This window comes from Sinocyclocheilus anshuiensis, unplaced genomic scaffold, assembly GCF_001515605.1.
Source record: "Sinocyclocheilus anshuiensis isolate Anshui unplaced genomic scaffold, SAMN03320099.WGS_v1.1 scaffold964, whole genome shotgun sequence".
Classification (NCBI taxonomy): Eukaryota; Metazoa; Chordata; class Actinopteri; order Cypriniformes; family Cyprinidae; genus Sinocyclocheilus; species Sinocyclocheilus anshuiensis.
In genome coordinates, this window is record NW_015552666.1 from 1,240,373 (window position 1) to 1,253,348 (window position 12,976).

General features: G+C 34.5%; 1 protein-coding gene and 1 pseudogene across 1 annotated transcript in view; one reads left to right on the plus strand and one right to left on the minus strand.

Moving 5' to 3' along the window:
* Positions 1-4,301, minus strand: part of LOC107667316 (solute carrier family 2, facilitated glucose transporter member 11-like) — a 6,110-nt gene extending 1,809 nt beyond the window's left edge. Inside the window, exons 1-8 of the mRNA XM_016458950.1 lie at positions 4,288-4,301; positions 3,104-3,152; positions 2,645-2,743; positions 2,361-2,521; positions 2,067-2,188; positions 1,809-1,941; positions 1,131-1,276; positions 317-507 (exon numbers count right to left, since the gene is read on the minus strand). Of these exons, the coding sequence (XP_016314436.1) occupies positions 317-507; positions 1,131-1,276; positions 1,809-1,941; positions 2,067-2,188; positions 2,361-2,521; positions 2,645-2,743; positions 3,104-3,152; positions 4,288-4,301 (915 nt within the window). The remainder of the gene's footprint in view (positions 1-316; positions 508-1,130; positions 1,277-1,808; positions 1,942-2,066; positions 2,189-2,360; positions 2,522-2,644; positions 2,744-3,103; positions 3,153-4,287) is intronic.
* On the plus strand, positions 4,122-12,518 carry LOC107667324 (protransforming growth factor alpha-like; annotated as a pseudogene).
* The last annotated feature ends 458 nt before the right edge of the window (positions 12,519-12,976 follow it).

Below are 12,976 nucleotides of genomic sequence, written 5' to 3' on the forward strand. Positions count from 1 at the left end.
ATATATATATATATATATATATATATATATAAATCATGAGTTTAATATTTTATCTAATATGAAGACATTAATCTATTTTAAGTTCTGATAAGTGCTTTGTGTGTCTGTTTGCATGCATTTTTATCCCATAGAAGCATGAAGACTCTCAAATATTAACATCAGCCTGCAACATTCATTCTCGTGAACTACTGGGTGTGCTTTCTTTGGTTAACATTCATTCAATTTATGAAGCAATGCACCGGTGATCCAGTTACACTTGAATTTCCACCTAAGATCCAGGATAGAATGACAGGACTGGACAGAGGCAGGGTCTCACCGAGTCATTACCGCACAGTTGCATGACACTGCTCAGGACCGCCACAGTGATGAGCTGCCAGCGGACGCTGCGGTCAGTGAAGAGCTCCCACAGCTGTTTGGCACGCTCTCCCTTAGTTTCATTCTGTTCCTGCAGAATCTCATCCAGCTCTTCTCTCTGCACCTCACAGCCTCGCAGACGCTGCAGTGCCGTGGAACAAACATGATTAATGTGTATAATCATGTGTGAGAATTACATGCACATTTCCAAAATATGAGAGATGACAATGAGATAATTAAAGAGAAAAATGTACATTTTGTCATTATTTACTTGCCTTCATGTCATTCCAAACATGTATGATTTACTTTCTTTTGTGAAACACAATATGAGTTATCTAACATATCGAACCCTTTTTTTCCAATGCAAAAGAAGTGAATGGTTTACTTTCATTATATGTCCAAAGGCAGCTTTGACATTCAGGGAAAGAACTTGAATTATCCCATTAAAAGTGGAGGTTATTAAAGTACATATAATGTTGTTTTATCTGTACACTCTTAAAAATAAAGGTTCCTCAAAGAACTAAAAGAATCATTTCACCCCTTACTTTTTAATAATCTAAAGAAGCTTTTTCCACTATAAAGAAAATTTTGTGCATTTGAAAGGTTCCATGGATGTTAAAAGGTTCTTCATGGAACCATAGATGCCAAAAAAGAACTTTAACTTTTTAAGAGTGTAAGGTTCAGTGAGGCTATCGTACTCTGTATTGCAAAGAATATAGCAATATACAGTACAGTATAACTGCAACCAATGCTGAAAAATTCAGGTTCTAATACCCATTGGCAGGCCTCTTTGTCTCCACAGTCAATGAGGAGGTAGCGGGGACTTTCTGGAAACCAGGGCAAGGTGAGGAGTTGGATGAGGCCTGGGATAGCATTACTAGCAAATAAGTACTGCCAACACGGCTCACTACTTAACAACTCTCTGAAAAAATACATTTTAAAATCAGTCATTTCAGTCATGCTTGTATATTTAATTTGGGCATAAAAAAGATAACATTGGCATGTTATGAAATTCTGTACAAAACATCCCATTTTAAATGCACTGTCACGGGTGCACTGCTGAGCGGACTGTGGAGCAAGGAACGGAGAGAGACGAGGAGTACATTAATCCAAATGGGTTTAATAAACACAAAGGACCACTCACGCTATACATGACATGAACATTCACATTCAATACCGGACGCTGGAGCACACACAGGGAACACTATTTATACACACAGGAGGAGGGGATGACGAGACACACCTGGGAGCAATGAAACATCATGGGAAACACCTGGGACAAATTAAACATGGGAAAGGAAGGCACATGAGGAGCAAAACAACCACAAAACATGGAACAGAGTCTGACATGCACCTTATAAAGTACTCATTAAATTAAAAATTTACTTCACATCACATGGGGAAATTGTAATCGTTCTCGTGAACTGCTTCGCAAGGACAAATATTTCACATACCTCAGACTGACCACCTGTCCCAACACCAGTCCAAAAGAAGTGAAGACAGCTGAGGACAGGGACACAGCCCATCGTAAGTGCTTTGGTGCACTCTCACCAAAATACATGGGCTGTACATTCATACTGATGCCAGAATATAAAGAGAGAAGATGGTTTATAATAATACCAGGAAGAAACTAACAATCTCAATCTCAAAATATGAAGGGTTCATTAACGAAATTGCATTTACAGGTAAAATATATACACAGACAGTACCTGCATTTATGCCAACCAAAAATCTGGAGATGATAATCATCTCAAATGACTTTGCTGTTCGGCTCAGCAATGCAAGCAGTGAACTTGATAAGAGAAAGACATTGTTCAGCAACATAGTCTTCTTCCTTGGAAAAGAGAACATAACAGGGCATAAAATAAAGATTTATTACTTATTTAAAGTTCACTAATTTTTACATTTAAATCATATTTAAATAAGTCTAATTAAAGATAAATAAAACAATGTGTATGAAACATGAACTTTAACATTATACTGTATAACAACAAGATTAACTGTACCTCCCGAAACGTACAGACATTGGCCCTGCTATCAGGGCCCCAATAAAGCCGCCCAGTGAGAAAATGGAAACGATAAAGGTCCATATCAGTGTGACCTCATAAACCCTCAACTGTATTCCCCATCGCTCCAGAAATGTCTCATTGACAAAGTTCTGAATGAACTGCAGGAAGGAACACAGAACAGAAAACTGGTAATTGGCCTTAACAGACAAAGAGACTACTAATATGACATAAATGTAAACATTTTTACTCTTTCACAAACACAAAGCCAATGAAACACTTACAACAGTTGGTGCATTCATTATGGCCAGATTGTATCCATATTGTAGAGTTCCCCCAATAGCTGTAGAGGTCACCATTAATACTAAAGTGTATGTATGACCCTGTTTAGACAAATCAACTATAATGTTTACAAGCATTTAATGCACTTCTAGGCAACAAAACAAACAAATCAACTTCACAACAAAAGAACTCCAATTAAATTATTAAATGACTATTAAACATTTCATTTCTAAGTGTCAACATATGATGTTATGTATGAACCTATAAAAGGGATTTTAAGTCCCTTGATGCGGTCAACAAATTAATTTTAAATGTATTTATTTAAATAATATTTTATTAAAATGTAAATATTAGTCGCATTTATATGACTTTACAGTGAAACTCACAGCTATTTATTTAATTTAAAAACAAAAATCAGACTAATGAAAAATAACAGCAGCAATAGACCATAAACATTTTACCTTCTTCTGCTTTGTGGTCATGCTGTCCTCTTTATAGGTACTAATATTGCTTTGAGAAAAATAATCCAGAGGATAAAATCCAAGAATAGAGAAGGTAGTAGTCAGTTTGAGTATATATATCTCAGAATAGTTTAACCAACCACCCACTTGACTAGATAAAACAATGTTGTAAAAGATTTTCGAATTCTCTTGAGAACACCTGTTGAATTAAACTATACTGCTCCGTACAAACTATACGTTGGCACTGTCTCCACTTTAAAGTCCAAGTCCATTTAAAAGAAAATGAGATCATATTAAACTAGTTCAACTCCACCTATCGGAATATAAATATAACTGTAGGTACTGTAAAACAGAATATTTACATAATAATTTTTTTTAAATAAAAATTATTTTCAGCTAGTTTTACATTCAATCAACACATGTACTTAAGAAATATTTATGGTATCGCAGTAATATATTAAGACTATCCATTCATTCCATTAGGGGGCAGCATAACATTATCATATTTTTGCACTCTTGAAGTTTGCACTCTAATGTTGAATTGCCCAAAATAAATAAATAAATCAAGAGTTTAAGGAATAGGTAAAAGCTTGGTCTATGGTTGACCTATGAGACAAATTAGCATTTAACACTTTGGATCAGCTAAGAAAATGCTTAAAGAGATGTTACATTTACATTTACATTACATTTAGTCATCACCTACCGCTTCTAAAAGAAGTTACTGACCAATAATAAAAAACTGTATCACACACATTTTTAGTACACGTTTAACAATAAATGTAAAATTTAACTCACTCTGCAGGTTAGTTCTGAATATCAAAGCAATGTCAAAAAAAAAAATTTGATATGCGTATTTAAAAAAAACTGAAAAATAGTTATGACATCACTTATATAGAAAAAAAATAGTTACAGAGGTTTAAACAAAATATGTTGCACACGCCTCTTTAGCTCAGCCTCACACGAGCGCACGTACGCACACGCACGCACAACAGAAGGATGTCAAAGGAGTGGAGAGGGTTCTGTCTGTGCTATGAGTGATTATTAGTAACGTGGTTTTGTAGTTAACAATGTTTTACCTCCTATCTTTATCATGATAGTGAATTAGAAAAAATATATAGTTAGGGCTTTATATGACGTCAGTGGTAAGACGGCGTTGCTCAAGTTTGAAGTCAAGTTCAAAATACCTGAATCGACGCATGGCGTCTTTTGTCGAGAAGGACACATGAAACTATGAAGAAAGACGCACACAGTTTTACTATGGAAGTCAGATTTCTAACCTCTGCAGCGGACTATCAATAATATTGGCCAATCCTAAGAATACGAGCGTGCCTTCCTTTAAGTTGGCAAAGGTGTTAAACGTTTTAATATAAGAGACGACGCTGCGAATCCTTCACCAACAAGTCACATAAACGCCTTATAATGATGTACCGTGCTCTTTGGGATACAATATTCCTTCTCACCGGTGAGTAAAAATATTTTATGTTGTGTTCATTCGAGTTACTGGCATTATTTTTATTAAGTAAATAATAATATACATCAATTATTGAGGCACGAAAGCAAAATATTAGAGTTAAACGTTTGAAATATTGCCCTTTACAAGAAAACAACATGTCGCCACATTTTTAATATAATATGAGAGAGAGAGCGTTTTAGCATAATAAGTTGACAGTACTCTAATCGTCAATATAAAAAACAATACTATTAGTGGAAGTATGTCAAGGGAGTCTCTCCTGACATCCACCGTTTCAGTCTCATCACCAGTAATGACAGACTTATTAGTAATGCCCAACATATAATAATTCTGCTTTGTTGTACAGCCTTTTAGCTTTATAGCATGAATAATGTGCTGTTAGTGTTTATCCAAGGCATTGAAGAAGCAGTGGTTTGCTGTCCTTTTTTGTCCAGCAGCTTCTTTGGCTCAGTAGTCTTGCTCCTGCCATTAAGGAGGTTAACAGAGCTTAGTTTAAATATAGAGCTATTCTTTAGCGTCCATCTTTTATGGCTTTGTTTCTACAATGAAGGCAAGGTCTTACCTCAGCAAACAGTTTCAATGAGAGAAAGTCAGTAAAGTTTAATGAAGCAATTTTTAAATCAGCAGGACATCATGTGTATTGTTGCTTTCTGTGCTTTTAATATTAAGAAAATGTTAATATGCATTACGTCATGACTGGGTAATTTTAAACCTGCCCCATGCAGGATGCTCTATGGTAAAGCACTGACATAACAGAACAACTTTCTGTATAGCTGGTTTGAAACGATGCGTGTTGTGAATGATGATAATTTTACAAATAAATTTGATTTGATTTGACTTAATGCCCCATTAATTAGTTACTTTTAATGACTGATTGTATCTGTACTGTAAGCAGCTGTTTTTGTTTTTCAAGGATATAGGCTAGGTTTCCAGTGATAAAGGTCCCATTATCTCAGTAAGTGATTTTGGTACAATGATGGTCAGTGTTCGGGGTAACGCATTACAAGTAACGTGAGTTACGTAATCAGATTACTTTTTTCAAGTAACTAGTAAAGTAACGCATTACTTTTTAATTTACAAGAGAATATCTGAGTTACTTTTTCAAATAAGTAACGCAAGTTACTTTTTTTCCCAATTTATTGATTGACAGCTCTTCCGTCCCCATGAGAGAAATCAGAAAATGTTATTGTAGTTCTAAAACAAATATGAATATGCATTAATTCATCGCTGATGATGGTTAAGGAACGGCAGCTGCTAAGTTAAGAAAATCTTTAGAAGGAATATCCTTGCAAGGATAAGAAAGGGTTTTTTTTAACTTAAAGGGCTAGGTCACCCAAAAATGCTAATTCTGTCATTATTTACTCACCCTCATCTTGGTCCAAAACTGTATGACTTACTTTCTTTTATGGAACATACATGTAAATATTGTGTTTTTTTTTTTTTTTTTTTTCTCAAATTTTTCATTTTTGGTTGAAAAAAAGAGAATATAGTTTTGTTTTTTTGCAGGCTATCAATCTTTAAAAAAATCACATGTATCAATATTATTAGCGTTTAACATAAAATCGATTGAGAGGCCTTATGAAGTGTATTTATATAGTAACATTGTTTAATAGAATTAAACACGTTAAATTGACAGCCCAGTGCCAAAAATGTATTTTTTTCAAGAACTGATTGTTCTGCATCACTGTCTACTGCCTACATAGGCAGCTGCTTCCTAACCATCATGGAACCTTATGATTTGGAACACACTATATAGACAGCAACTTTAACCCCTATACAGATAGCTCTCTGCAAGGGTTTTCAGTAGTTTGGCATTAGCATTATTTTCCACTGAGCTCATTGCAATGCAACTGTACACATATATGATGCCTTAAAACTCTATTTCTAGCTAACTTTTAGAGCAGAGCGATACATTTTGGGATTTGTGATGGTTCTGCCATTTTCTGTAAATGTATGAGTGAATTAGGCACGCCATGACAACGATTCGTCCAGCAGTGTCTTACCTGTGTATGCGGAGAGATCCGCATCACAAATCCACTTTAATTTATCTTAACCCAGTCATTCCCTAGCAGCTCTTAAAATAGTCTGAAGGTCAGAAGTCAGTTACTCCCACTGATGTTCCAGGGCATTTTAATTGATCTCTGAGTCTAAAGCAAGAGATCTTTAAGTAGCTATTTCTCATTTGCACTGGACGCCACTTAAGCCTTTTTCTCTCTAGTGTGTGATGCTGTTGTTCCGCTGTTTTCTCATTGCTGTAACGGTCATGAGTCTGGCAATTTTTGACTTTGTTGGATCCTCATTTTCACATTTGGGTAAGGTGTTCACAATACTAGATTTCACAGAGGCAGTAGCAGTGACATTTGAATAGTTTTGAACACCTCGTCCTAATCTACTTAGCTGTTCTCAACAATATTAGTTCCATTGTAGTGCTATTGTTTTTGAATATTTGCTTGCTGTGTTTGATTTGTAGGATCCCTTTTTACATATGGGCAGGTGCAAGATAATTCTACCTCAACAACAACCATTGCAACCACCACAACAACAACAACTACCACCACTACCACAACAACCACCACCAGCACGACCACAACCACTACTACTTCACGTGTCAAAAGTATGCTCTGTCTGCTTTTTACCTTTATGCTCAACTCATTTTGGGTTTCATAGGCCTGAAATCCCATTTATATTTTTGAATTTGAGAATTCATATATTCTGTGAATATGGAATATATTAAATATTATACTGCAGCCTGTTAGAAATTAAAAAGATAATACAATTTCAAATATTTAATTTATATAAAATTAACATTTAATATTTAGACTTGTGTAATAATTAGTTTGACGTCTTGAGGTTATCAAATTTTTCTGAATGTTGAAGTCGACATTACATGAAAATTCACCCTATAAATCTATTTTGTAAATGCATGTTATAGATCTTATTGTGAATGATTCATCCATGTATATGTTTCCTTTTTTTGACTTTTTTGTCCTTGTAATGTTTAATCAAAGTGTCAGAACTTGATCTTCCCATGAAAATGACAGACCTCTCTCTGGTGATGTATGCCAGACACCTCCAATCATTTTGTCTGCTTAAACACTGCCCCTCAACAATCAACTGCAATCGTGCATTCATTTTTCAGTGCAACGGCCACATCTCAAAATCTTATCAACAGCGATGGATAGAACCAAGTCCACATCCTACATTTTTTTTCTTTTTCGATAATCCTTTACACTTAGATCTGTTGTTACTTCTGTTTCATCGCAACTTTAAGTACTTCCTTTCATTTTGTCCAATTCGTAAAAAAATGCTATAAACTTGATTTTTTTTTCATTATGGAATCACACGTGGTATTAGTAAGCTGCTAACACAAAGATAGAAGGTTTTAGCCATTGCCCATTACAATTTTCTGTTTTATTTATTGTACTGCAGACAGTTTTCATCCAATGTAAATACCTTCTGCAGACAAAGCTCACAATGACTAGAAACAGGAATCTGTCAATTTCAAGAAATCCCCTCAGATCTTGACCGGTAGTCCTGGCTAAGTCTAGCTTTTTCTTGTCTTACACCATGTCTGCTTTTGTGCTCTCTTTAGCTCAAACGTGTGCCTTAGGGAGGATAGAGTCTGAGAAACGGGCGAGTCTTGAAAAAAAAAAATCTAAAGGGCTGTGATCTATATACAAAATCCTCTCATTCTGATTGGCTGAGAACTTCTTTTCTACCTTCCACTTCTTCAGTTCTTCAAAATATCACTAATTTGGCTCTAGCTTTGATGTTAATAAAGGCTGGAAATGTAATATAAGTAGATAATTCTGTTTGTTTAAAGCGGGGTCAGTAATGATGTAGTAATCTGTGTGATGTTCACAAATTTATGATGAACTGAGATACTGGGCAACAGTATTATTGGTCATCAGGCATAACATTTGCAAATACATTTTTAAGGAATTCTTGCATAGATATTTATATTTTATCAAACAAGAAATTGTCATTTATGTCCATATTAAACCCAGGTTCTCTTTATTTTGTTTTATTTGCATAAATAATAGAATTTATAGCAGCCGCTGTCCACTCTCACTTCGATGACTGCCCTGACTCCCATAGCCACTTCTGTTTTCATGGCACATGCCGCTTTCTCATACTGGAGGAAACACCTGCATGTGTGTAAGTTCTAAGATTGTCTTTTTTCAAATTGAATATTTTTTTTTCTATGTATATTTCCTGCATTCTGACATTCCCTAGTCTGTTAACAATCTGCATGTTCACATTAGCTTTTTCAAATTTGATAATAAAGAACAGTCTGTTTTCAAGCAATCAAAACTGATCTGTATGTTCAAGCAGACTTATGTTGCAATATATGTTTCAGTCGCTATAGTGGTGGTTTTGTTTTACAAGAGCGGTGTACAACATGCTGTCAGAAGGTTGGAAATTTGTCTGAGAGTGCTCATAGAGACTGAATAAGTACTGTTTTATTTAATGCTGTCACTACTAGCATTGCTATGGCACTTTTTATATGAAATCAAATGCTGTGCATCTTGATCACTGAGAAAAAAAAAGCCAGATTCCAGAAATCCTAATACTATGATTGTAGTTTGGGATTTTTTATTTATTTTTTAATATAATTTGTATCTTTTTTTTCATATATTTTCATAGGCCTGGGCGATAAAACGGTATCGATATTTGTCGACGGTACACCTTCTTCGATAACGATATAAAAAATGTTCGATATAGTGCACGATATAGGCACGTGCTATTAACAATCTGCATGTTCACATTAGCTTTTTCAAATTTGATAATAAAGAACAGTCTGTTTTCAAGCAATCAAAACTGATCTGTATGTTCAAGCAGACTTATGTTGCAATATATGTTTCAGTCGCTATAGTGGTGGTTTTGTTTTACAAGAGCGGTGTACAACATGCTGTCAGAAGGTTGGAAATTTGTCTGAGAGTGCTCATAGAGACTGAATAAGTACTGTTTTATTTAATGCTGTCACTACTAGCATTGCTATGGCACTTTTTATATGAAATCAAATGCTGTGCATCTTGATCACTGAGAAAAAAAAAGCCAGATTCCAGAAATCCTAATACTATGATTGTAGTTTGGGATATTTTATTTATTTTTTAATATAATTTGTATCTTTTTTTTCATATATTTTCATAGGCCTGGGCGATAAAACGGTATCGATATTTGTCGACGGTACACCCTCTTCGATAACGATAGAAAAACTGTTCGATATAGCGCACGATATAGGCACGTGCTATGAGTGACGCAGACCGCACACACAAACACGAACACATGCTGAATTGAGTGCTGTGCCTGCCTGTGATGAGATTGTGAATAATAAAAAAAGAATATTAGTCGAATTTAAAATAAACAGTTGCATTTGAATGCAATAATAGTACAATCAAATGTTAGGTGTGCGTCAGGGAGCGTCATTAGTGGAGCGCGAGATGCGGTGATGATGTTGTAAGTGAAGTTGTTGCATTTTAATGTTTGATAAGTCTAGCCCACCAGACGTGCAGTTTCTGCGTTATTCATTCAAAATATAAGAGAAATATAGTAGCTAAACCACCCCCCGCCCCCCACCGAAACCAAGCCATTCACACAGAACGCATATTCAGCGCATTTTTTAGACAGACAAATATGCCTGCTGCTCTCACGTCTCACACGAGATGTATAGAAAGCCATGCAAAGTTAAAACAGTTTAAACTTTTAGAAAACGCGTTACGAATTTGTGGAGGTTTATTCCGTTTCACTGCATCTCATATGTTTTTAAAGGCAATCTGTGTGATGGGCGATTCAGCTCTTTTTATTAAGCAATGCATAAATACATGATGCTGTTTTGTTCATAATTGTTTATGCAATTTACGAAATTATGTTTGATTTATATGAGTTAATAAGACAACGTTATTTCCTTTGCGTTGGCAATTTAATGCGCTGCATTATTTTGCTCATTGCGCTCCCCTGTGGCTTCGGGAGACGAGCCAAAAGTTTCCTCAGACCTATTTAATCTGCATATAAAACATTAGAAATGAGATATTTGTTTAATTTTTATTTTGTGTTTGACTGTTAAAACAAAAAATATTTTTTGTTTGTCTCAATAAATTGGGTAAATTTAAAAATACAGTGGTTAAATTTAAACGTTTTTTTCTGTTGCTCTTTGTTTAAAAAAAAAAGGTTATAAAAATGTCAATAATTATCGATACCGAACGATATGAAACATATCGTTGATACATTTTTTAGCTATATCACCCAGCCCTATATTTTCATATAATAATGGGATTAAACAGCTAAACAGTCTGACATGCATTTTGATTGCTGACTCACTTGGATAAATTCTTTTGGATAAATGCTTACAGCATCTTCGTTAAGCTGTCCTTGTCAAGACAAGAGTGTTTTGTCCTTTGCTAAATTGTATTTCCATGTATAAATCTGGCACAATAGCAGTATTCAACTCTGTGTTGGTGCTTGTGTCTTAAGTTGGTATGAGTCCTCCTATTGTCAGGGAATTTATTGTTTTTTTATAATGTTTATGTCCATATCCGTATGTAGTAGTTCACCACAAAAAGTCAAATGAATTATAGTCAATTTCAATTTGATTGATATTATGAACATGATACTGGCAGATTCCTCATTTTGGAATGAAATGCTTTTACGAACATCTATTGAACATACTCATGTTTTGCAGTGCATATTAAAATTTTTGGCTTTAGTTTTATAAAGCTCCCTTTTCAATTATAATAAAAGTCACTCTTGTGCATGTTTGTGTAGATGTCATCCTGGCTTTGTGGGTATGCGATGTGAACATGCAGACCTCTTGGCAGTGGTGGCGTCTAACCACAGGCAACAGACTGTGGCCACCATGCTGGTGTTGTGTGTGGTGGGCAGTGTTCTACTCATGCTGCTGTGCACGTTACTAAAGTGAGTATTATTCATTTAAATGTACTCATTTATCTGTATTTATTTATTTTTATTTTTTTAAATAAAAAATTACAGTAAAACAGTAATCATGTGAAATATGATTGCAATTTAAAAGAACTATTTTCTATTTTAATACAAATGTAATAAAATGTAATTTATTACTGTGACAGCAAATATGTCATTACTCCAGTCTTCAGTGTCACATGATCCTTCAGAAATCAATCTAATATGCTAACTTAATGATCAAGAAACATTTCTTATTATTATCAGTGTTGAAATCAATGTTGTGCTGCTTAATATTTTGTGGAAACTGTGATACACTACCATTCAAGAGTTTGGGTTAAATAATAATAATACAAAAATGTATTCAGCCAAGAAACATGAAATTTCTATTCTATTCCAAATAAATACTGTTCTTTTGAACTTTCTATTCATCAAAGAATCCTGAAAAAAATAATCACAGTTTCGACAACAATATAAAGTAGCGAATAAAATTGTCAACATTGATAATAATAAAAACAATTATTATTAATTGGGCAACAATAAAAATTGAGCACAAAATCAGCATATTAGAATTTCTGCAATCATGTGACATACATTTACAGTACAAACAATGTATGTAGAACTGTATAAAAAGTATGATCTTTTTATAAGCATTTTAGAACGTAATATAATCTAATTACAAGTGCTTAATTTTTTTAATCTAATGAATTCCAGCATATGTCATAATTTCCCCAGAGCAGGTTATTTGTTTGGGTTTATTCTGTTAACTGTCTTTGTTGAATTAACTGTGCAATACAATTTTTGTGGAAGGAGAAAGAGGTCATTTGCAGACTTCACACATTGTCTTTCTAGTTGTTGGTGGAGACGGGGTGGTTGTGGGCGAGGTAACACCCTTTCGTGTTAGTCGGAGAAGCCTAGGAGTATTCTGACTGGTGGGACATCCTGCTGTCACTCAGAAACAGGTATTCTGGTGCTATATTTCCATTTTTACACAACTTTTTGCTGAGCTGTAATGTCATGTGTTAAGTGTCATGTGGTGTCTAATTATGATCATCAATAGGGGGTGTTTGCATACTGAGACCAGCATATGTGTGAGGCCTTTAACTTTTAATGGCCTATGATTTGTCTTTGCTCAAGAAGGTTAAGCTGTTAGTTTAGCCATCTGTTGTCACTCTGTCCTAAGACTGTCAATGAACATGAGACTACTGTAATAGTTGGTCATGGTGAAACAAAGGCGAATAAACTTTTATTTTAAATGTGTAGGGCATTAAATGTTCAAACAAAGATTGAAATCTGCTGCCTTATTTTTTCTTTAAAGTTAATGTAAAAGATGTAAATGATAAACACTGCCAGTTTGGACACACCTACTTAATATTTACTGTTATTTTTAAAATGTAGAAAATAAAAATTATATATGTACACAATCATTCTAAGGTTTGGGGGGAATTTTTGAAAGAAGTCTCTTATGCTAATCATGCTGCTTT